Raw genomic sequence first — 25,836 nt, forward strand, 5'->3', positions numbered from 1 at the left:
CTAAACGACTTATCAACCATGCATTCCAAAGTTTCTTATCACAGGGCTGTGAAAATATACAATCTAATAAATACAAAATAACCAAATATCTAAAAAGACAAAATTTCAGTTACAGTCAGTTTCAGTCTTATTGTTGCACAAACTAGTTATTTGACAAAAAAAGAAGATGATCACTCAATTGAAAGAAATTGGCGCCCAATCACAACGACAAGTTAAAAAAAATACTGTGGGAGAAATTTTTTAGGATGCGGACCTCCAAAGAGCCTTCAAAATTAAAAGTATACAACAAGTGATAGTGCCATGCATTCTGCATATCAAGGGCCAATACACATTTATACACCGGCTACGTAAATCTGCTAAGTTACAAAACATGAATCGACAGTTGTCGGATTGTACATCAGTGACAAAATGTGTCTAGGCCCTCATTCTTGACTACAACTACTGTCGCCAGAGCCGCTCTCCGACGCGAATGCGTTGGAGCTTCCTGCTTGTTTTTTTTTTCCAGTGCGAGAATAAATCGAATTTTTATTGTATAGTTTTGCAACCTTGTTTGGAAGTCGTGGGATATTATTTTGTTTTACGATAGTTTCATACCGGGGTTAATTATTTTTCAATTGATAATTGATTCATACATTAGTTCAGCGCGCGTGATACGGTCATTAAGGCCGCAGAATCCCAGCTTATAGAGCCTCCGGCAGAGCTTTGAATCTATTTGAGGGCCGTATCAAGTTGATCTATCCACCGTTTCTAACTTGATTTTGCCGTGTTTGCTCGAGCTATCTGCGATAGCGTTCAGTAACTGCCTCCATTTCTCCCGCTTTCCTTCGGATTCTGCCAGAGAAATCGCATCTAAAAAAAAAAACAGAAACAGAAGTTGGATATCTAATCAATCACGTGATCGTTAGCTCCTGCATACATTCAAATGCACCAGTTCGACTCAACAAGACTTAGTAGAAAGTTAAAGTGAAAGAGTGGAAAACAACATCGAAAGAAGAAGATCTGAAAACGTAATTTTGAATGTACTATGAGCCTTTTGACCTGTTAATTTTTCCGAAAAGAGATACAATCATAGATTTATGTATCAGATTCTAAGCTCAGTGACAACTAAGTAAATGAGTTCAGACCTGTATAGGATGATATTTATGAGCTGAAAACTCTTCCGCCCTCTGTCTTGCATTGAAATTTATTGTAGCTAATTTTGTGACTCTAATAATTATAATATTTGGACTTTTTCGGTTTTGATTTCCCCGCAGACTAATGTAGACCCTGCCTCATTGTACTATGCACTATCCTGTCACTCAATGATATATTTACCACGGAGCAAGATACATTTAGAGACATTAACAGCTATCTAGCGAGGATGGCCTGTCCTTATGACAAGTATAAAATCGTTCACTCTAGAAAATGCATTTTAATTAGCGTCCTTTAAACTTCAAATGCCCGCTGCGTGACAAAATCAGCTCACTTTACTTAAATCTCTAATCTGTTGCAAAGTGTTTTTTATTTATTTATTATTATTATTTTTTTTTTTTTAATGAAATAACATTCTAAACAAAAATTCTTTTCGCACAGGTCGGATCACTCTATCGGAGCGGTCGGCACCATGACCTCCAGTGACCCCTCGATATGACCACTACGCGGTGGCTAAAATCAATAAAATTCGGCCTGAGGGCTTGGGACTGGCCCCGACTATGGATCGTATTCGATAGTGGTTCGATGAATCGTGTGGTTCAAAACAAGAGAACATAACCTCAAACAAACATTTTAGGATTTAAATTAGAAAAGCTGAAAAAGAAAAAAATTCCTGGCAATTTCACTTTTCATCGCCATGTGGTACTCATTAGAATCAAAAATATATTTAAAAAGTCCGTTCTCACGGATTACTCGATTGACCTTTGAGGCTATGTTTACACGTTGAACCGATTGATATCGATACAATCTCACCAGCGATTCGATCGTTAAATCCATATCGAATGAACTTGATCGATAAATTCCTATCCAACCAATGCTTTATATCGATCAAGGTCATTCGATATCCATTCAAATATCGAACTGCTGTTTGATGTATGTTCAATACGATTCATTCATCCTCATTCGAGCCATCGAATTACACGCGTTCGACCGGCGCCGGCGCGGAAAAGTCTGGATACGAGGGTCGATATTCGATCGACATATGTATCGATTTTCGATTATAGATCGGTGGCGGGGGCGCACAGTAGCTCATTCCGATCGCGCGGTGGCGGTCGAACCGTCAGAAGATAATGTTCCCCTATGATTTGTGCATTCGAAACCGGGGGCCCGTGGAGGGGGGCACGGTCCCCCGAGAAAGGGGCGCGCGCAGAGGCCAGACGGGTTCACTCTTTGCATTATGCATACAACGCTGATGCCGTCTGTTGAGGAAAAAAAACGCATTTTTCTTAATTGTGAGTCTCGGGTTCAAAATGTTAAAACAACAAAATCTCCAACTAGTAATCATCGTCACCTTCCGGCCAAAGTATCGCAAGCGCCATGCGACGTTATTGTGATTAAGTAAAATGAAATGCATGCATGAAAGGTTCACACGAAATGCATCTTCAAGCGACATTTTTCCGGATCCCTCTTCACTGCTTTATTCCACGTTAAATAAAAAAAAAAAAATTGGAAGGAGATGGTAGAAGATTTTTACGATCCTTAAAACAATCCCTCTACAGTGTAATTGATTTATCATTTATACGAGTAGGCTGTTATGAAAGAAGACATTTATTACCAAACTGAAGGTATTTTTAGATGTATCACCAAGTACAGTATCAGAGCATACGCATGTGAGGGAAGTACTGAGATGTCGAAATAATGGAACTCTTAGGGTCCAAGAGGGCAGCCAATCTTCAACACGAAAAACACTAGAAAAATGCCGTTCCCAATCTTTATATTCCAATATCAAAGAAAAATGTCCAAGAATGTTTATAAATGAGCGTTTTTGCGCGAAAATGAGTAAATATACACGTAAAGTAGTGCGTACTGTACAAACAACGGTTCGTAACAATTTTAATGATTAATCATTCCGGACAATGTAAGGTCGTAGATTGGCTACCCTTTTGGGTCCTGAGAGCTCCACGACCTAACCTCCAAATTACCGACATGTCCTCACTCTCCCCACATCGACAGCATCATGCGTGAAGTAATGACGTATTTCAGTGGAGTCTGGCAGCAACGCCTAAGCATGGAAGAAGTCCGCAAATCTCGAGCGGAGCTTATCGGGACTCTACATCTGTTGTGGTTGCAATTTATACTTATCTGCCCGTAAGCTTGCTCCATAAAACTTCCGAGTCCAACTACTCCTCAGTTCCCGACTCCCCGGCCTACCGATCGGATTTCGATTAGTCTATCGATTACTCTAACGAGGGAATGCGATTTCGATCCTCCAACATGCCCATTGATACGGATGCTGGCGGCATGTCCCACGCTCATGCTGGGGCCCCGGACAAACGGGGTTGATGCAAGTCCAACCGGAAGCTACTTCGAATATCTCAACAGAAACCTAACCTCAAAACTCGCTTCAAACCGAAAACTTTCTGAGAAGTTATATCCACAACACCTTGGTTCTATTTATCCATGGCTCCAAAGCTCCAAAGCTCAATGGCTCCATACGCATAAAATGCTACAATTTTGCAAAAAAAAAATACATGTGATTTATTAAGCGATTTTACGAAAAACACGTGATTTTTACCGCTGATCTGCACTGAAAAAAAAGTTCGGCCGTATGAACCGAAGTTCGGTGTTCCATATCATCCTAACTAATTCGGTTTGTCAAACTAAATTTTGGTTCCTCAAACCGAACTATCGGTTCGTATAACCGAACTTCAACGGTAAAGTGAACTGAAGAACAAAGTTCGGTCATATGAACCGAAGGTTCGGTTACACGTACCGAAAGCTCAGTTTGACAAACCGAATAGTTGGGATGATATGGAACACCAAACGTTCGGTTCATATGACCGATCTTTTTTTTCAGTGTGCAAGAAATACACGATTTTGCGAGCTTTCGTTTATAAAAACACTATTTTCGGGGCCTTCCACTTCCACACGAGACCGATCGCGACCCGTCCGGTCGCGTGGTCGAGAAGTCGTTGCACCTATGGTTCTCTACCAACAATTTATTAACGAACAAATGAAAAAAATTGGGTGCAACAAGGAAATGTTGGTGAAATGCGGCAATCCTGGCCCTTCGCCTTTGTGCGTCAAAGTTGCTGTCTTGTTTACGAGCACACAATACGGGCACAAGACGGAGCGCAGCGCGGCCCTACAACCCATCGAGCTCTAATAGCTTCGATCTCCTTGTCCACCGCCTCCCACCTGGACGCCGCGCGGGTCGGTCGAGCTTCCGACCAGAAGCTTCTTGAGATTCTTGGGTGGAGTCGCTCGCAGAAAGCTCCCAGACTTCATTCTCTAGAATGAGAGATACGGGCGCTGTATGCATGTCTTGAGGGATATCTGGATAACCATGTCTAGTCTAAAGCTCATATCTTTTTTTGTAAGGGGCCGTTTGTAAGTGACGTCATGTACTTAGGAGGGCGTGAGGGTGTAGCACCACTTGACAAACTCTTTTGGAGGAGAGTAAGGGGTGGGTAGAGGCATTGGCGGATCCAGCAAATTGGCAAAATTGTTTTTTCTCCATTTAAATCTATGGAAATGTATCGATTCTCGGAGGGGCAGATGCTCCGACAAGAATCGATTATTATCACAGGTTTGAATGGAGAAAGGCAGTGGAGCGGTGGTGCCAAATCGCTGGATCCGCTTCTGGGGAGAGGGAACCTGTCGAGGAGGGAGAGGCGAGGGTTGAAACATCGGGAGAAGTGCTGGACGTCATTACTACACAACTTCCAAGATAGATCTGAAAACACGTAAGTCTCTAAGTAAGCCCTGAAGGATTTCAGCATCCAAATCGATGACGTACCTCAAAAAATTTAAAGTCTCTACACCTTTTTTATGATTTTTGTCAAAACGAATTATTCTTTGCTTTATCTTCGATGAATTATGCTTACATCATCATTTATAACCTTAACCAGGGCCTTGATGTTAAGAAAGTTGAGTCTGAAGTTGGAGGTAATTGTGATTGATTCCAAGTCTGTTCTTAAATGCGAAGTTAATTGTATTGCTTTTCGATGGGCCCTCTTTTCATGATAAATAATTTTATAGAATAGTTTTTTTAAATACTAATCAATGTATTATTCGTATCACAGCTGATAGTGTTATCCACAAAAACTATGCGAATTATGGTCCTCTTAGCGAGGCGCTACTGATCGATTATCGATATTCCCCACAGGAATGCTTCCTGTTTATCGATCCTTTTTATAGGTTTAAATAGCAGATCGATCGATATATCACAAAACACGCCGCGCACGCTCACTATCCGAAAAGTTCCTCGCTTCCACTCAAAGATTTAGCACCTGGGCAGGACTCTTGATACTAAACCCGCACAGCACTATTCTTAAAGCCAAGAGGTGCTATATCTAACATCACCACCGATGAGAGATCGTACCCGTAATCATGGATCTGCTCCAGCAATTTGATCTCTCAAAGCTCAATAAATCCCTGGAAATTCCCGACTTAATAACGAGGGAAGTGAAAGAGAAACCACTAGTCTCGGGGGTTTCTCAACCCCTGATTATCCCGTTACCCCAGCAGAAAATCGTCCGTCAAGCCCACCTCGTTATCACGAGCTCACGGCCAGTTGGAACGGTCGATGTCAAAACCGAGCAAGTCCATAATTCGATGACCCCCAGAATACAGGCATGTTTATGGAGCTGAGAGTCCATCCGGAAATCCTCTTGTTTGGTCCCGGGTCGATCGATTCAGTTTTTCTCGCACCCATCGTGGACGACGCGTGGAAGCCTCCGCACCGAATTTATAGGTTAGGAAATTGACGGGTGAGGAACGAGGCACTTAGACCTATGATTTTCGCCCGATAAAATCTCTTACTCGTTGTCGGGGTGGTAGTTTTCACATAATTGATTTCGCATTTTGCCGCTCGCGTGAGCAACGTGACTAAAAGGTTGCGACCCCCCCCCCCCCCTCTAATCCCCCCCGGGAATGTTTCCGCCCTCTCCGGTACCAGAAAACTCTTCAGAGTGAAAATAACTATTTTTTTTGTGGCAAGTGGGGGCGATCTACATGCATTGGTCATATCGATTTACGATCACACGATATGGAATCTTCAGTGATCCATTCTCAGAAACTGCTGCGGGCTGATTGTTGGTATTGATAGACAAAGCGATAGACAAAGAAGACATTACGAGTATGGAGCGATCCCACTGGTTGAAATGGACGGTCCTTATAGACTAAGGGGGAAAATGATGGACTAACTAATAGGGCTCTCGTGGGTTGCCGTTAGTCAGTTAATTTCTTACCTCCTTTGTCTATTGCAACCACCCGCTTCCACCAGTAGGATCCCTCCACATCTCTTTTGTCTTCTTTATCTATCGCTTTGTCTATCAATTTCAACAATCAGCCCGCAGGTTTTTTTAGGTCACTTGTCACACTGTTTACATATGCGTTAAAACTGAAACCTCGGAAATCCTAAAAAAAAAGGTTTAAAGCCATTAGTGCGAGAACAATCGTTTTTTCCGTCACCTCCCGCATTCTCCGAATAACTTGATCAGCACTAGGAAGGGTGCTTGACAGATCTACCTTATTAGCCTCCACTTCAACAGTTCCCAACCACGACTTAAACTTGAGTGCTGCCGCGCTAAGGAGAAACGCCGTAAGAGCATTTGAGAGTTGCCAAATTTCTCCGGTTAAAACATTCATTTTTGAGGAAAGTTATGCATATTTTTTCGTGAAATTGTTAGATATGTCAGATCAAGCTGCGAACAAAATTTTTTGAAAAATTCGAAGTAATATTCAAAAATTTTCCGGTAAATTCGCTTTTTTTAGTAGAGGAAATCTGGCAACGTCTAAAGGCTCATACGGCGTTTTTCCTCAGCACGGTGGAGTAGGCGAAGCGCAGGAGCGCAACTCCACGCTGCAACAAGACATCAAAATAGAAGAGAATACAGGAGAGAGAGGGATCAGATGATGAATGACTTGCATCGGCTGATCCCAGCAGAAAAAAGAAGGAAGGGAGGGAGGGGTGAGGGAAAATAAGAAGGAAGCGGCGGAGTAATGGAAGCCAATCGGTCTTTGACATCCCGAAGAAGCCCTGCATCGGAGTTGGCGACACGGGGAGGGGAAGACGGAGCGACGGGGGGAGCGGGGGCTTGAATAATTAGCGAAACATGCAACAATTTGTTTGCTGACACCGAGATGAAACTTACTAAACTGAACACGGCGCGAATTAAGGCCCCGCGTCTAACGGCTGACCCACGCTGCATACTAAACTGTCTCCGTCGGTAGCCGGGCAAGTGGTTGCGGTGGCATCGCTTCCGACATCAAAGACGGCTCCTCCGCGCTCGAGTTCATCCGCGCGCGTCATCGACGACGTTTGAAGTTTCATCAAGACCGAGTGCGGAGCGGCCTCAGCCACGTGGTCGGAACTTTCGGACCTCGTGCGGTCAGCTTTGGCCCTGGTTCGTTTTCGAGACGATTCTTTCGCCGAAAAATAGCTAGCTCATAACATTTTCTCGCACTGAAAAAAATTCGGTCGTGCGAACCGAACTTTCGATGTTCCATATCATCCCAATTATTCGGTTTTTCAAATTGAACGCTCGGTTTGTCATATTCAATTTTCGGCGCGTCAAACTGAACGTTCGGTTTGTCAAACTGAACTTTCGGTTTGTCAAACTGAACTTTCGGTTTGTCAAACTGAACTTTTGGTTTGTCAAACTGAACTTTAGGGTTGTCAAACTGAAACTTTCGATTCGCGTGACCGAACGTTCGATATGTGACCGAACTTTGTTCGCTAGCTCACTTTACCACACAAGTTCGGTTACACGAACCGAAAGTTCAGTTTGACGAATCGATTAGTTGGGATGATATGGACCACCGAACTGTGGTTCATACGACCGAACTTTTTTTTCAGTGAGGTCAGGAGAAACTAACACACAAAAAATCAACCAACAGCTTGTGTTACATCGTTTTAAACTTCCCATATTAACACAAAAGTTTGGTTACTTTTTCTTACTGTGGGTAGTGACTGAATCAGAATAAGGACCATCCTTGATTATTAGAAATAATAAGCTTCATCCTAAAGCGGACAGGAAGCGGTAGGTTTTGCGATATAATTTTGCCCATTTTGTAGTCGGGTAAATTTTGAAAGGTTACGAAATTTCCGCTTTCAAGTTGGTAAAAATGTAAACGCCAAAAAAAGTGGAAAAAAAACTCAATACGTTCTAAAGGCGGAATAACCTATGTTACCAATCGCGTCGTTTCCAGGACGACTCGGTGAATTAATACTCGAACTTTAAGCCAGCTAGTATGCTACCCGGCCAAGCTGAGTGAAAGAACTTGGGACCCGCTCTTTTTTCTCACCACCTCCACTCGGGCCGTCTCCTTGCGTTTCCCTTTTTTGTCGCGTTGCGTGGGTGTGTTGGGGTCTTCGAGCTGCTAGACTGGGCGGCATCAAAGGCGACCCAACACCGGCTATGAAATTTACTCCGAACCCAGGGTATAACCCCGTAAACACGCCTGAACCCCCCCCCCCCCCAGTCCCCCTGGTCCCCGCCCCGCGCCCCCTCTATCGTTTCAGCCGCGCTCGGACACTCGGTAAATTGCGAGCGTACGTTTTTGAGAGGCGAAAATAAACTCCTCAAAGGTGGAAGAAAGACAATTTGCTCTTGTCTGCAGCGTGTCGTAGGGCCGTTGGTGCCAGACCATACGTCATACATTACCGCAAAAGGGAGATAAAATCGGAAAATGGTGCGCTTCTTTTTATGCAGTTCTTCAGCATATAGGAGAAATATTTCATCAATCAGTAATTTCTGGATTTTAAGGGGTTTCGCGCGAATTTCTAAGTAACTAGTTCCGTTGTAGTACGTCAGGTATTTATACGTACAATTTAAGCAAGAAAAATTCTAAAATAGCCTCAAGGTTTATATCACACGATCAAACCGTGCCATCACCTTATCAAGGTCAAGAGCTGTGATTGGCCCAGCGTGATTGGCCCAGGTCGCAATCACAACACCTGATTTTTTGATAGCTTGGTTTGACCGTGTGACATTAGCTTAAAATCATGTTTAAGTTAATATCGAAAATCAGAAGAAAAAAACGATTCGCGATTTTTCTTCGAGCCGTGCCTCTAAAGCTATTTCAAAGTGTTTCTCAGTCAGGTTTTCTATACCAACACCTGACATCCTACAGCGTGACGTGATTCTCGGAAATTCTCAGAGAATGTCCTAAAATCCGGAAATATCAGATTGATCGCTCAACCATTGATCGTTCCCCAATTTGCTGAGGAACTATCTTAAATTAAATGCTCAACAAAATACATTGTAATGAGCCTCAAGAGTAGAAAGTCAGAAGTGGCAGGTGGGGGGGGGGGGGTGTCTTTACTTGCCTTTTGAAGAATGCAGTTTAATTTTATGGGTGGCGGCTATTTCAACCGTGGCACATTATTTTGCCGAATCACCTGAAAAATAGCGGATCCATAGTCTAACCGCAGTGCTCCCATTTCAAATTCCGGAACTTTTGAAATTTTCCCGAATTTTTTCGGAACTTTAAAAATTCCGGAATGTTCCGGATCTTTTGCATTTTCCGGAACTTTCTCAGAACTTATGAAAAAATCCGAGAGGAATCCCGGCACTTTTGACGGTCATGGGGTGGGAGAAATCGGAACAAAAAAGTTCCGAGTCCCGGAACTTTTGATTGACATGGAATGTGAGCTTTGGTCTAACGTTTTTCACCGAGAAAATAAGCTTTCTAAGGGTTTGCAGGACGGAACCTTCCGAGTCACACCCGTCGAGTCAATTTGATATTTTCAACCGGCAACAGCGATCGAGATCTCCGTTTTTTAAAATTGCGTCCTTTTTGTAATGCCTCACACCCTCGTCAAAGGAAGAAGAAATTAGAGTAAGTTTGCAAAGGCTAAGTGGAACACAAAGGCACCCCGTTCCGCCTTCATTCACCCCTTCCACACTCCAGACTTTCATCCTCTGAGCAGATTTCTTTTGGTCTTGTAGATTTTTCCACTTTACTTTTGGCGCGTTTTTCGACGGCTATGATGGCTCGAGCGTTGTAAGGACGCTAGTTGAAAGACTCGCCTCCGATCTTTTCGCAGTTCAGCGGGTCGTACAAATCGATGTTGAGAGATGCTTGACTTGTGAGAAGATGTACCGTACCCCCTATCTCAATTCCACTAAACAGTGAAACTGAGACCTCCTACTATGATATGAGGCTTTTCATTGCTCTCAGTGGACTAATTGTTCATTCTGATGTTTAAAACGGTAGACAAAGAAGATAAATGGACAAAATTGGTCGAAGCGGATGGCTGCAATGACGGACGAAGTACGTAAATCACAGACTAGCTAACGGCAACCAACGTGAGACCCTAATAGCTAGTCCATAATTCCCCCTGGTCTAAAGCAGCCACGCGTTCCAATCAACACACTGAAGAATTGTACTCAGGAGGTATTTGTTTTACTTAAATCGTCGTGTCTTGTCGAAAAAATTTTTTCTAGTTAAATCTGTGCAGATTTAACTCAAAATCAGTTTTTTTAAGGTAAAGAAACGTAGTTTTGGTATCGTTATTTTTAACTTAAACTTATCTATAGCAAAACAGCGTTTCTTTAACTCCAAAAAACTGACGTAAACTGAAATCCGCCCGGGTTCAACTGAAAAATTTTGTCGACAAGAAACGACGTTTTAAGTCAAAAAAATATTTCCAAAGAAAAATGTTTCAGTGCAGCATCGTTCCATTTTCCTTTTGTCACCTTTGTCTATCACTTTCTCTATCAATTTCAATACTCAGCCCGCTGAACAAACAATTTTCCCCAGACTTAACTTGTTTTTCACTGTTCCTGGGCCAGTGCCGTTCCGAACGAGTACCTCAGTCAAAATCTCTTCAAGTCGTAGATTGACAATGGTTCAGTAACAGAGGCGGAATTCAGCAACACCGGATTTCCTCCATTTAAACCTATGTTAAATAATCGATTCTCGTCGGAGCACCTGACCTGGCCATACAAGAATCGATTCATTCCCGTAGGTTTAAATGGGGGAAAACAATGTTGCCAATTTGCTGGATCCGCCAATGTCTGTCATCGAAAGAAATAGCAAGATAAGAAGGATTTGATGAGACCAAACACGCCTAGAACAGCGCGGGGAAGGTGGAAACCCGCGTGATAACTATCGTGCACATCGTATCTTAAAGCGAAATTGGAGGTTAGGAACGAAGCCGAGCATAATAATTCGTTGCCGGGCACGGACTGAGAATTCCTCCCGAGATCAGAGCCGGGTCTGGGATCGTTGTAAATGCGGAACCGCGCCTGGATCGTTGAATCGCTATCGATCGTAAGAATCTATCGTAAGTCAATCGATAGTAAGCACCGCTATCATAGAGATTTATCGATTATGGTCATTCGATAATCGATTCTTTGGAGGAGTAACGCCGCCCAGGTATTCTCACCGCAACGCACTCGCAAATCCGCGCCAAAACTCTAAACATATTGAATCAGGCGTCGAGACCCCCGCTGCGAAATTGGAACACCTCTCGACGTTGCCATAAAAACCCCAAAGTTTTTCCTTTTTTCAAGACCCATGACGAATTACAAGTTTCTTTACATCAAAACTTCGTGAAAACAGCCTACAAAATCCGGATCTGTGTTGAAATTCTACCAAATTTTCCGGTTGAATTTTTTTTTTTTTTTTTTTTTTTTTTTTTTGTCAAAGAAGAGATGTGGTGAGAAAGTAATATTCTGTTGATTCCTTTTTCGCTGTAGTTAAGCATGTTTCTAAGCAACTTTCATCATAACTGAGGGACATCTCGGTAACTTTCTGTTTTGTAACCAACTTTTTGAAAATTTGTTGGGCCAATCAAAACTGTGAAAATTATCCAAGTTACATGAGTAAAAATATTTAGAGGAATGCGTCGTTTCTTTCAGTAGTTATAATCTGCGCCATAAAATTTCCCCTTCTATTTCCTCACCATTCAATATTGCAATATTTATGGTCATTTTTTTTCAAGTTTCCTCTAGTCACGGTGCATACTTACGCAATTAATTTAATATCGCAATCTTTTGGGCAGATTTTTTCCCAGTACTTCAGCTGGTCGCGGTGACCACTTTATTAATCCATTCCATATGAAAACCAGGAGGGAGCATGAATTTTTTTCTTAGAAAGTGAGATTTTTTCTTTCTCTCTATCTGTTTCCTCCTCTTATTTTTAAATATTTTACGTTTATTCTCTTTGTCGCACATGGGTGTACAAGAATTTCGCCCTGACTCTACGTCCGCAAAATCCTTGCTATTGCTCCCCGAATTTCCCGCAAATTTTCGGACCTGAGGGAAACCTCATGAAACGACATTGGCAACCGCGGAAGGAGCTAAGGTGGGTCGTTTAAATGTAAACTCCACCGCTCATATACGCGCATTAATGCACCGCAATTTGTGGCCGGGCAAACTCCCCGCGGAGTTGCCATTTTTTCGGACTGGAATTTCTTGACAGACTGCTCATCAGAGGATACTTTGCGCAACTTGACGGCAGCGGCGATGAAAATCCCACAGCGCCGCGATCGCAAGCAACCGGCAGCGCAGCGCCTAGGCGCCGCACTTGCTATGCAAACTGCACAACTCTCAAGGAGCACATCCTTCGCGTCGTAGCCTCGATGCCGTTATCGTTAAGCCTTACCAACTCGGCTGCGTTACCGACAAGAGCAGTTACGTCCGAATTTTCGAAATCGAATTTCCTTCAAAAATTCGACCCATCAATTTACATGAACCGATTCAGCTGAAGCAGCGAAATAGCTTTAAACCATCCTCTCATCTGTTATCACAAATAGGGAAAACTAGCCCTTCATCGTTCTGTGTTAACGAACAAGCAATCAGGATTCTTTCATTTTTACTTTTGTCTTTCTTGGTTTAAGGCTCTTATGCCACTCTGAAACGTTCGCGACATTTTGATGTTTGTTTCCGACTCGGACTTTTACGAGTAGTTTGGTGCGGCGCAGGGTGTCTGCAAGTCCGGAATTTCCGGAAAGTCAGGAAATAATACTGATTTTTTAAGGGCGGTCCGGAAGTACTGAAAAAGTGCGGAAATTCCGCAAAAAGGTCCGGAATTTTTTTAATTTTTTGTCATTTTTGTCGCAATTTCAAATTTTTGAAATTTTTCTAATTTCGTCAAATGGAGGTACTGAAAAAGTACGGAATTTTTCTGTTGGAGGAGGTACTGAATTTCTCGAGAATGTACTGAAAAAGTACTGTAAAAGTACTTATTTTTGACCAGCCTGTTTTAGTAGACACCCTGGTGCGGCGCAAACTGAGGTACTTGCTTCTCTCTGTATCGCCACCGAGCGTTTACTCCTTCAGGTCTATTTAAAACCGGTAAGCGCCGTACATTTCTCGGGTCGAAATTTTAATGTCGAAATATTTTTTCCTCGACACTTTGAAGTCGCTAATGAAAAATGTTGGCGTCGGACTGAATGATGTTAACTCTTATTGAACTCTGAATGATGATCGAAGGATTGAATAATGGAACTGAAAGCTTGGTTTTCACTCAACCAACTTCTACTTATCTGATAAAGTCATGGTTCGAAAACTTCGTCATTCAAGGGGGGCAGTTTTCGTATAGGAGCTCGCCCACACTGTCACAGATGTATCACTGGGCCACAGAGAAAGCCGCAAGGAGTGATATCCGAAAGGGGGAACTAACCCTTAGAAAGCTTTCCGGCCCCTGCCCCCTCCCATTAGGTGCCATGCGCGTTTCAGGAGAGAGGGGAGGTTCAGAGGCACCGCTTTCCTTTGCTCCTTCTCCTTGCGAATCTATTGTTGCAATGATATAGCCCCCCCCCCCCCCCACCATCCTTCGTCCCCCTGTCCCCTGCCATTGGTACAGCAGCCCCAATTTTATACCTTCCGGTAAGTGGCGAAAACAATGCCGTTGCTTTTGTGTTCCAGCCAAACCACCCTCAACCTAAAAGTCCCTTGCATGTTTCGTCCTTTACACCGTGGCGGCAGGTTTTCGTGTTGCCGGTTCGTGCTTGATAACAAGGGACTAAAGAAAATGAGAATTTCCCTTAAAAGTTTAAAGCGCCGGATAGCTTCAAGGCCAGGAAAGTTTGGAAAAGTTTCTCTGGCTCTCTAGATTCTTAGAATCTTTCTTGGCTTTCCGCGGCTGGTGACCATGGGAATGTTTGTTGAGAGGAATTATGGGAGCTATTTTCTTCGGATAGAAATGGAAATGAAGTGATTGAGGCTTCATTTCTGCGAGACGAAACAATTTCATGGTTGGATTCAAAATTCAGCCCTCATCTTGGCTCTTTTCACGGTTGAGTAAAATCTTTGACAGGCTCAGGTTTGCCCTAGCTCCACAGAAAAATTAATTTTTTGTCGTTGCTGAAAGTATTAAACGGAAAATAAACCTATTTTAACTTTTAAGCCAATGTATTCACCTTAAAAGATATACACTTTGTGAGCTTAAATAGTGGCTGAAATTCGTAGATTTTATCTATGAAATACATTTACAAAAATGCTGAAGCTCCCGCATTCAAATTTCTGGCAAACCCCATTCAATCTATGAGAATTTTTGATACAATTTTCCATGATGACGTCTGAGGAAGCAGCTTCTATGTTACTGAAGCCCCTTGAAACTTAGGTAAAAAAGAACTTCTTATCGTAACATTGTGGAGGAATCATGAATGTATTTTATTTATATTTGAAGTTTTCACTCGGTTCGGTTGAACATTTTGAGTGAAAGTTCAAACCGGCAACATCGCCCAGCATAATTCCTGCTGAGTGTTTCCGCGTCCTTATTTTCACCCTAATTTATTCCATTTCACGCCTCCACCACCCCCTTTCAGCTATCATCAGCGCATCCCGCATCCTCCCTCCCAAAAGTAAATCATCTGATTCGAAATTTGCGGAATGCGTCTTGTTTTGAGTTAACGGATGAAAAGAAACACGACTCAGCACAGCATCGAGGGAGGAGCTGGAGGAAAATGGAAACCGCGGAGGAATTTCAGCCGGAGCAAGTACCAGTGGCGTGGCGTGCTTTGCGATATATCGATTGATCTGCCATTTAAACCTATGGAAAAAGAATCGATTAAAAGGGTGTTCGCAGCGAACACCTTATAATCGATTCTTTCCAGGATTACAATGGGGAAATATCGATAATCGATCGTTCACGCCACGCCACTGGCAAGTAAATGGTGGCTCACTCAAAGAAAGGGCTGCTACAGAGGAAAACAGTTTGAGGTTTTTGCAGATCGGGATAGAAGCAAGCCCCCGACGCTACCTTGAGGGAGTTGCGGTAACTTTGATAAAACTGTTTGCTTGGGATTTTTATGGTTTGCTAAACAAATATTTCAAAAATGGAGCTTAGATTCAGAAAAACTGAGCGCCACAAACTCGGAGCCAAAAGAACAAGAGGTAAGTAATCGGTTTACCAAAAATGTTGGGGGGGGGGGGGGGGACTGTAGCTCTGAGGAGTGGAGACCCTAATGGATGAAATTATTCGTGGAAGAAAAAGTCTCATTTTATTCCATGAATTACGAAGTATTTTTCGAGTAATGACAAGTAGTTTACGAAGTAGAAGCAGAAAAAGAGGGAGATGAAGGCGATGAAGTAGACGTAGAAGTAGAAGTAGAGGAAGAAGAAAGAGGAGGGGTTCGGAAATGAAAGAGAATGGGAAAAAGAAGAAGTTGAAGAAGAAGAAAAGGAAGAGAAATAGAAGAAGGGGGGAAAAAGATAGAACAGACGAAGATGAAGAAATTATTCTCGTTCCTCTTTTTCTTTTTATTCGTTTTCTTTTTCTTTCTGTTCATTTCTCTCTTTTTCTTATTTTTCTCCTCGTTGCCTTTTTATGATTCCTCTTCATAATCGTCCTCCTTCATTCCTTCCTTCTTTTCCTTGTATTTTCCTCTTATCCTCTCCAGATATCCAATGCATCTCTATCTGAAGTACGTCCTACGATCTGCGTGCGTAAGACTAGAGTTACTACGTGGAGCTGCAATATGCAAGGCCACAGTAATAGTACCTTTTTCCTCAGTATAAGTTGCTTTCATTGAAGTCCCTATTGACTCCCTGAAAAATTCATCCCACAATAATCATAGTTCGATCGAAGGTATAAGCAAACTTCGCGAGCAAGTCCATAACTCCCTGACGAACTATTCAGGCGGAAGAAAAGAAAGTAAATAAATTACAAACAGAAGGAGCCTCGTTTGAATAATGTTCCTTGGGGCTTGCAAGGAGAGGGGGGGAGAAGGGGTGTTTTCACCTGGGCGAAAACTATTAATCATTGAGGGTCAAACGAACGAAGCCACGGAATTTCCACCTCCTTCCCGATTTTAAAATTTCATGAAAGAATGATTAATGTTCACTTTTTTAGTTTCGTCGACCGACCCCTTTAACCCCCTCCCCTCCCCTCATCCCGGGGCCGATCAGGGGTGTCGATATTAATTTACTCCAAGTTTGCAATTTTCTTGCGTTGTTGCCACGCGGTACGAACGATCGCATCAATTTTTGACTTTTTTATTGAATAAAACGGAGTTTCTAAAGATATATGACAACCTCGAAATCATATACTTAATAGGTCTAGCCGCTAGCGGATCAATACTGCAGTATGAGGATATTTATAGCAGAAAATGAAAGAAAAAGAGCTAGAGGAGGGTTTTCTCTTATGCTAGCACCACCTTCGATACGCTCGATTTTACTTTGCTATCTATCTATCTATACTATAAGCTCCAAGACCTCCTAATTTTGCGAAACTGGTGACGCTTAGTTCCAGCGTTCTACCGGGCCGATTTTCATGATTTTTCGGCTATCGACGGGCAATTGTGTCTAGATAAGCCAACTCTTTTCAGATTTTCAAAATGTGGCCCAGGTTTTTTTATATTACGTGGTAAAGTTGCGAATTCTCCCATTTAAACAATGTAAATTTATACTTTTTGTCATAGTTCGTTTGAGCGTTCTACCGGGCCGATTTCCATGATTTTTGCGTAAATCGACGGATAATAGGCCCTAGATGAGCCCGCTGTAATCAGATTTTGGAAAAAGGACCCAGGTTTTTTTAAAATCACGTTATAAAAGTGAGTGAGTTTACAGAATGCTCCGGCACTGCTACCGCTATGCGCGGGAGGATGCGCAGTGGTCAAGGAGATTGCGCAGTAGCTGTGTAGCCTGCGAATCAGCTCTACACTTATCTACACAAGATTCACGCGCCCAACCTCACGTCGAGCGGTGTCCGAGTCGTCTAAGACGTCAAATGCAACCACTATGATATCGGTGTGGGTTCGATTCCCGACTCATGGAGAACTTGATTATTACCTGTCTATCATCGTTCATTGTTTTACTGCAATAATTCATCAAGCAGTCATTCCGAAACGCGTCCTTTTAATTTTAAAGTAATTTTAGGTAAAGTTTAAAATTAAAGTATATCTCATATCGTAATTTTTTAGGGGAAAAATAAAACTAACACTGATAGGAGGGTTAAAAATAGGGCCGCGAAGCGGCCCATTGATGGCGCGGAGCGCCTTCAGGGGGCGTAGCCCCCTAGTATCTTTAATAAAGACAATGATTCGGTTTTGGCGAGATAGCTTCCCAATAGTCCCTGAAAAATATTCGTAATCGGCCTCGAACAGAGTGTCTAGCATCAGAATATCTTTAATAAAGACAATGATTCGGTTTTGGCGAGATAACTTCCCAATAGTCCCTGAAAAATATTCGTAATCGGCCTCGAACAGGGTGTCTAGCATCAGAATTTTCCCGATTCTATAAGGATTTAAGGTCAATCAGGGTTTGAGGAGAAATCGGTCGTAAAATCAGGATTTGAGAAAATTCGGGCCGTCCGATCGGTTTTTTTTTCGACCTAGTTTTGTGAAGTTACATTCGCCTAATTGTTCTCCGCAAAAAATCAGGATTTTGAAAAATTATGAAATCAGGATTTAGCAGTCAAAAATCAGTAAAAATCAGGATTTCATTAGGATTTCCCAAAATGGAAAACAAAACTAGACACTCTGTCGAAGCTAAATATTTTATTGAATTTACTTTGGTAACGTCCAAATTGGCTTACGACGTTTTTTCTTAGCTTGACAGAGTAGTCCATCGACTCTGCGTGCATGAGGTTTCAGTAGAAAGGCGTTTAGCTTTCAGTATCAAGGACTTAACGAAATACGAGCTGTTAACCCAGGTTAGTGTCGCAATTTCGGGGCGAGAGCATGTAAATATAGCGGCGGCGCAGGTCTGTCGTCGTTTTACTTTCGCGAGCGAAGCCCATTTATGCATCAATTAATATCGTGCGGAGCAGTTAGCATCGCCTCAAATTAGCAATTAGGAGCTGCAGTGGTGCAATTGTGCATTGGCGCCAATGCTCATGCGGTCCAGTCACCCGACTTTGTTGCCGAGTTGGTGCTCTGACTAATCTTGCTTTTATAGAAGACTCGAAGGAATGAGGAAGAAGAAAATAGACAACTACCGAATCATCAAACTTCAGTTTTAAACTTGACTGATTTGAGTCTCGTAAAAAAAGGTAAAATTTCTCGACCAGGAAGGTTTCGCCACATGTTGTTCCACGGAAGCCCCTAATTTTTAAAGGCGGTCCCAAACTATAGAAATGTTGCATTCATTTTTTCTCTCTCCTTCATTTTTTTTTCTTCTTCTTTTTTTATCCGTTTGTAGATCGATAAAATCCGTGAATCGATCGACAAAGTTGTGAATCGATCGAATCACGTTGATCGGTTCACATTTTTATTTTTCGATCAATTCGTATTGATCGAATCCCTACCCTTCAAAAAGCTCGTGGCGGCGAATCCAAAAATCATTACGTGAACCAAGCACTGTTTTTTTTTTCTGTCACGGAAAAAAAGAGGCGGAGGTTATGTCCGAACTAGGGCATTTCCAATTAACTGTGGTAGCACCTCAGTGAGTCAGGTTCCTACCCCAAATGTTGCGCCACTTCCAAAATTAATTGTAAATGCCTGTATCGTCTAACAAATCGGGGTACTGCCACAAGGGGACAATCCCTGACACTTTTACCATGGTGACATACATACATATACATATAAGTCGCTTTACAGCACTCCCTCGCACTCTACGACTCCTAACCTCCAGTGCTCTCTTTCAAACCACAAATCTTGGGGCATTGAGCACCTTAACATTTCCGCTTCAATCCCCTCCCTCCAACCTTTCATGGGGCGCCCTCTGCGTCTTCTCCCAGGAGGAACCCAATCAAGGACCTTCTTCGGCAACCTGTCTCCTGCCATTCTCTGGACATGACCATACCAAATGAGTTGTTTTGTCACCGTGGTGACATTATTTTATTAAATTTTCACGCCCTGTGCTCCAAGTTTCTGACAAATATATTTATGCATGTTGCTTGGCGGTAACATGGCAGCAGAGTAGGTTTACGCTTGAGTGTGTGGTGAAATGTAACGATGTGCGTGTGGTTTTGTGTTGCAGTGAAGGGCGGCTGGTCGACGTGGTCGCCGTGGTCCGAGTGCTCGTCGCGCTGCGGTCGCGGGACTCAGAGGCGAACGCGCGTCTGCAACAACCCCGCCCCGCAGAACGGTGGCGCCCTCTGCCCCGGACCCGCCACCGAGGAACAGCGCTGCACCGGCTCCTGCCAAGGTAAAGTCTCCTCCCTCGTTTCTCCTTACATCGCTTCATAAGACTTCTATAGATTAGAACTGCCGTGCTAAGGAAAAACGCCGTAAGAGCCTTCAGGCGTTGCCAAATTTCCTCTGACCAATCACTGATTTTCAGGAAAATTGTGAATATTCATCTGTCAATCTCAGATAATTTTTTAATTAATTTGATCTAAAGTGTCTGAAAATTCCAAGAAAAATATTCACAAGTTTCCTCTAAAATGAACATTTATCCGCGGAAATTTGGCAACTCTCGAATGTTCATACGGCGTTCTTCCTTAGTACGGCAGAGCAGGGTGTCTACAAGTGCGAATTTCCGGAACTCCGGTAAGTCCGGAAATAGTACTGATTTTTTAAGGGCGGTCCGGAAGTACTGAAAAAGTGCGGAAATCCTGCAAAAAGGGTCCTGAATTTTTTCAAATTTTTTGTAATTTTTTTCGCAGTTTCAAATTTTTGAAATTTTTCTAATTTCGTCCAATGGAGGTACTGAAAAAGTACGGAATTTGTCTGTTGGAGGAGGTACTGACTTTCTCGAGAATGTACTGAAAAAGTACTTTAAAAGTACTTATTTTTGACCAGTCTGTTCTGGTAGACACCCTGATTAGAGTCCCTCTCCACTGAGAGTTAAGACAATGCGAATCCATTTCTGACTGGTTCCCGTATTTTAGGCCTTCCCAGTGTCACAAACGGGTATAAAGATTACATTCTCTACCAATTGCAAATATTATAAACTGGAATGGGCCGGGGAATTACGGGTTCGGCAAGGACCAAACAGAATGAGAGAAGGAACGGATAAAGGAATTTGAGAATGAGCCGATCAAAGATTACGAAAAACTATCAATTTATGTAATGTTTATTCCCGTTTGTGACTCCATGAGGGGGGGGGGGGGGTGTCTTAACTCTCAGTATAAAGGGACTCTACGATAGACTTGAGTAGAGTACATATACAGGATGATCCAGCGTTAAACGGCCAAACTGCAAGTGCGTGCTCTATGGGTCAAAATAAAACATTTTTATTGGAAATTGAGATTTCGTTGCCAACCTGTTGTGCAGATTCTTAAAATCCATCCGCTATTATGGCAGACATATCGCTTGGGTCGAACGAATCGGAAAATTCTAAAATTCTCTCTACTTCATTAAACACGTGGTACGAAAAATCACTTCTTGTTTTTTGTGTAAGCCGCAAGGCACGTAAAATGTTCCCAGCGGATACTGAGCGTTGAATTTCACATGTTGGAAGCTGAGTATGAAATTGAATTAGAAGTTGACGGGATGGGATTGTCTCGGTCTAACTCCGTAGAGAAAGGAATCTGGAAACAGAACCAAACATCTTGAGACTTGGACCGGAATCTGGGGAACGCGAGTGGAATTTATGTGAATAATGTGCATAAAATAACACTAACGGGGCAAGGATGGCGCAAGAAAGTGGCAAAGACGCCAAGTCTCCAGGAGTTAGTAACATCTCGTTTTTCTTGGAAGTGAGCAGATCCTAGAGTTTCAGGTTATTGTGAATGCAATCACGCAAATAATAATAAAAAAGAGAGAAAGGAAAAAAGAATATTTTATGATTTCAAATTTATGTATACCTTCCATCTAGAATCAGAATGCTCAATCAATAAAACAGTATACATTGGCATTTCTCTCAGATTTTTGGTGCATTTGAATTAAAATTTTGGAAGATTATGTATTATTAATTTGTTTTTCAAATTCGAAGAAATTATGAAAAATTCCTGGCGAAGGTGCGAAATTCTCATCGGATGACACGGAACCACCAATATTTAAAAAACACACCTTATATTATTATTCTCCCTTGATACATTCATATATATTTTTCCCCATCAATTTAAATGAGTATAATCAATGCAGAGTGTGCTAACATTTCAAAATCATGAGTTAAAAAACGCTGACTATGCGAGTATAAATATTAAAGCCAAACAGAGCGGAGCGGCGCGGCGTGCTGCCAGCGCGAGAGGCTCACTGGCGCCTACAAACCTAAGTGGATACTTCACGCATTGCACAATGCTTGAAGTATCCACTTAGGTTTGTAGGCGCCAATGCGCGTTTCGCGCTGGCCGCCCGTCCTCCGTGTGGCGGCGCCTGAAACAACTATTTCACAACAGAGGTGTTGCACAGTATTATATACGAAATTGAACGTATTAAGAATGACAGGCGTCCTTTAAAAGTACAGATCTTTCCTCGCAGAATAAATCAAGATACTTATCGTGCACAGGAAAAAATCTACGAGCCTTTAGCTGAGGCAAATAGAGGTTTATCCGGTTCAGGTATAACAAGATGGAATTTCTTGAAAGATAATTAAGTCCTGTTACAACAAAGAGGTGTAGAGAGTTTTAGTGAATTTTGTCTCACGAATTGTCACTTAGGTTTGTAGGCACCAATGCGCGTTTCGCGCTGGCCGCCCGTTCTCCGTGTGGCGGCGCCTGAAGCAACTATTTCACAACAGAGGTGTTGCACAGTATTATATACGAAATTGAACGTATTAAGAATGACAGGCGTCCTTTAAAAGTACAGATCTTTCCTAGCAGAATAAATCAAGATACTTATCGTGCACAGGAAAAATCTACGAGCCTTTAGCTGAGGCAAATGTAGAGGTTTATCCGGTTCAGGTATAACAAGATGGGAATTTCTTGAAAGATAATTAAGTCCTGTTACACCAGAGAGGTGTAGAGAGTTTTAGTGAATTTTTTCTCATGGAATTGACGCTCCCCCATTTTTATAAAAACTCTCAACTATATAATATTCTCCGTTGGACCAAACAGACAAAACAAAAAAATAAGCAAACCCTCATTCTTCCAAGACATTATATATTTTCATCCAAAAACGTCGTGAGCAATTGTCGTTTGTATTTACATGTGGGCCAATTAACTTTGGGTCTCAACTGGCACGTGGACCAAAACTCCCGTGCCCAAAAACCGCGTGGACGTAGATTACTGGAAAAAATAGGTGCGCGGACAAAAAATCGTTGACGACATGTCCTATAACCGACCGATCCGACAATGACGCATCGAATGGGGAAAGAAGAGCCGTTGAAAGTTTCAATTATGAACCACGAAATATCGTCAAACGTAAACTTTGGGAGTCCAAAGGTGGGCATTTATGGAGATCACTTTAGGTGGGTTGAAGGGGATGGAGGTAACTTTGTCCACGTTTATCACCTCTCGTCGATTCAGCGAGTTTACAGACAAGTCACGCGGTGGCAAAAGCGGCGTAATCGCCCCAGCGACCAGATCGCACATTTCCTCCTCATGGAAACAACATAAATTAATGCATTTTCCATCACCATCCGGCAACTTCTATCTTGAATGTGGAAGAAATTTCGGCCAACTTAGACTGTTCAAGTGGACCAAGTTCTGGGTTTTGGTGAGCGTCCGGAAATAATTTACCGATTTCTGTGGAGGACGGCGCGTCGCGAAAACGGTGCACGGTGCAATTGATGCATGTAAATTAAACATCGTTCTGGGGAGGTATGCCTCTTCCAACTGTGAATCTGGACCGCGATCGGAATACCAGTGAAGACTCATTGTAACTGGTGGGAAACGCCTGCTATTCCACTCTTTTTCTGCGGTTTTCTCCGAAAGAGCATGCATTAAAACTGGTTTTAATATGCGATTAAAATGAATTAATAAGTTTATACGTCTTTATTGAATTATCGTCCTACTAATTTTCTTGGGTTTTGGGTTTTGTCAAACTAAAAGTGCAGAACCAACGTTCTGCGACGCGATCTCATAAGTATAACCTCGGATACAACTATTCGTGCTTCATGGATGTCCGTGTTGCATCGCAAAAAAATGAAGGCGTTCTCCAGTCGCTGCCTCTGCGGTCTGAGCGGCAGCGCTAATTGTAACGCCTAGACGCAACTTATCGTGCTGAATGGATGTCCATGCTGTATCGTAGAAGATGAGGACGCATGGTGTGGTTTAGTAATATTTTACAGGGTGTCCCAGAACGCCCGTACCAGGCCTTTTTCTCGGTTGATTTAGGTCGGACGAAGTCAGCGACCGCGCGGATGAATAGGGCTTCGACCACAAGGAATTCGAATTTCATGGTCTCGAAACTCCCCCAGGCTCCCTTGAGGGGTAAAGGGGGGTCACGATCCTAAAAGTCGGGGTCCGATTTCATTAGAATTGAAAAGTACGAAAAATTTCATGTGAAATTTTGTTTTTTGGGGAGTTTCGAGACCATGAAATTCGAAATCCTTGGGGTCGATTCCCTATTCATCCCGCGGTCGCTGACTTCGTCCGACCTAAATCAACCGAGAAAAGGCCTGGTACGGGCGCTCTGGGACACCCTGTATAGTTTAGTATATCGCAAAGTGCGCCACGCCACTGGATAAAGTATCAATTTATTCGATTACAAGCAATCTTAAGACGATAGCCCCCCTTTTAGAGGCCAAAAAGTCTCAGTCACTGCCCGTAAATCTGGTGGAAATGACTCGCGGAATGCGCTCTCTTTTGCCTTCGAAATTTCGCCCTTCGGTGAATCTCGGGGGAAAGGGGTGGAGGCTCAAAGGGGGAGGGTAAAGCGGGGCGCAACGGTTATTCGATAAAAATAGGAAACGAAATTAGGGCTAAAGGGCTGTTCGGGTTCAAGGTGAGATGTTGAGGCCGCTCAACCTCTTTTCCACTCTCGCCGACTCACGTTCCTCCGTGCCTCGCAAACACCTGTTGCGTGTTCCGCGCAAGGAACGGGCCTTTGAACCCCACTCCCCCCCCTTTATTTCCTCCGAGGGTAAATCAAGCACGTTTTACTGCTCATAAAGTATCTTCGTGCCGATCCTAGGCGTAATATCCGCTAGTTTATCCCGTTTTCAAATGGACCACAGGACAAGGTAAAAATTGGACCACTAAAAAACCTGTTTCCTCATCAAAATCTCACGCTGAGCCCGTTGAATATTTTGAAAAGTTTATAAAATAACTAGTAAGTGAAAAATTGACGTTTGCAGTCATATACATATAAATGGCGAACGAACAATACTGTCAATCTGCATACTGACAATTTTGCAGAGCGAAGAGAAAACTTCGCCATTTTTGTAATTTTAAGGTTAGATTTGCAATATTGTCATACATTGACATTGAAACGCTCCTCTACAGAATTGGAAAAAAATGAAATCATCAGCTTTCGTCGCTAATTCTTTTTTGCCAAAATTGTCAGTTAAGCGGTATTTTTCGTTAGCCCTCGATATGCTCAAAAACCTCCGGTTGGCAAAAAAAAAACCGTTTGGAATGTCATAAGGTATCCCTTCGTATTCTCCGTAAAATTTCAAAGACGAGACAGCATCGTGGCTCTCAATTTCGCACCTTGTCCAGTGGTCCATTTTCATCTTGTAGTACAAGATTCCAGCGCGTAGATTGGAAAGCAATCGCGTTTTCTGTCAGGATAAAAGGATAAGCATCCTCGACACGAAAGGGATCTCACTCAGTGGCGTGGCGTGCTTTGCGATGTATCGATTGTCATGCCATTTAAACCTATGGAAAAGGATCGATAATCAGGGTGTTCGCAGCGAACACCTTGATAATCGTTCTTTACCATAAGTTTAATGGCAGAACAATCGATATATCGCAATTCACGCCACGCTACTGATCTCACTGATAACTTATACGGTGCTAACTGGATTTAGCAAGGTGATCAGTAAAATACATTGGATGACTCTTCCTCCACGCCGAAACCTCACTTTAACGCGCCGTTTCCGAGGAATTGTGTGTCGGACATGAATGATTCCATTTGGCAAAGAACACGTGTCTGATTGCGCTCTTTGATGGAGCAAGTACTGGCGGAGACAGACACTTCGAAGGGGTCTTTGAATGCATGATGGGTTCGGTGCATAGTTGGCAAGATCGAGGCCGTAACACCGAAGACGGGACGACATGAGAGCCGGAAAGACAGGGAGAACGCGGTAAGTGGGAAAAAATCAATTTATTGCTACTAGTCGTGCAAATATCTCAAAGTTAGACCTTATCTCCCCTAATGCTGCTGCACGATGCTGGGAGAAGTGAATTGAAATTGATTTGATGGTTTTTTCAAGAGCTTGGAACAGTGGTTCTCAGCCGCTTTTTCTCCGAGTGAGTAAAGCCACGACTTCGGTATAACTTCCTGTAAAGTGTTTTCATGCGGGACATTAAGGA

The 25,836-nt window shown here is 42.8% G+C and overlaps 1 protein-coding gene across 1 annotated transcript in view; it reads left to right on the forward strand.

Moving 5' to 3' along the window:
* Positions 1 to 25,836, forward strand: part of unc-5 — a 204,358-nt gene that overhangs the window by 68,368 nt on the left and 110,154 nt on the right. The window contains 1 exon segment of the mRNA XM_072296078.1: positions 19,512 to 19,679. Coding sequence (XP_072152179.1) covers positions 19,512 to 19,679 — 168 coding nt within the window.

This window comes from Bemisia tabaci, chromosome 2 (assembly GCF_918797505.1).
Source record: "Bemisia tabaci chromosome 2, PGI_BMITA_v3".
NCBI lineage: Eukaryota > Metazoa > Arthropoda > Insecta > Hemiptera > Aleyrodidae > Bemisia > Bemisia tabaci.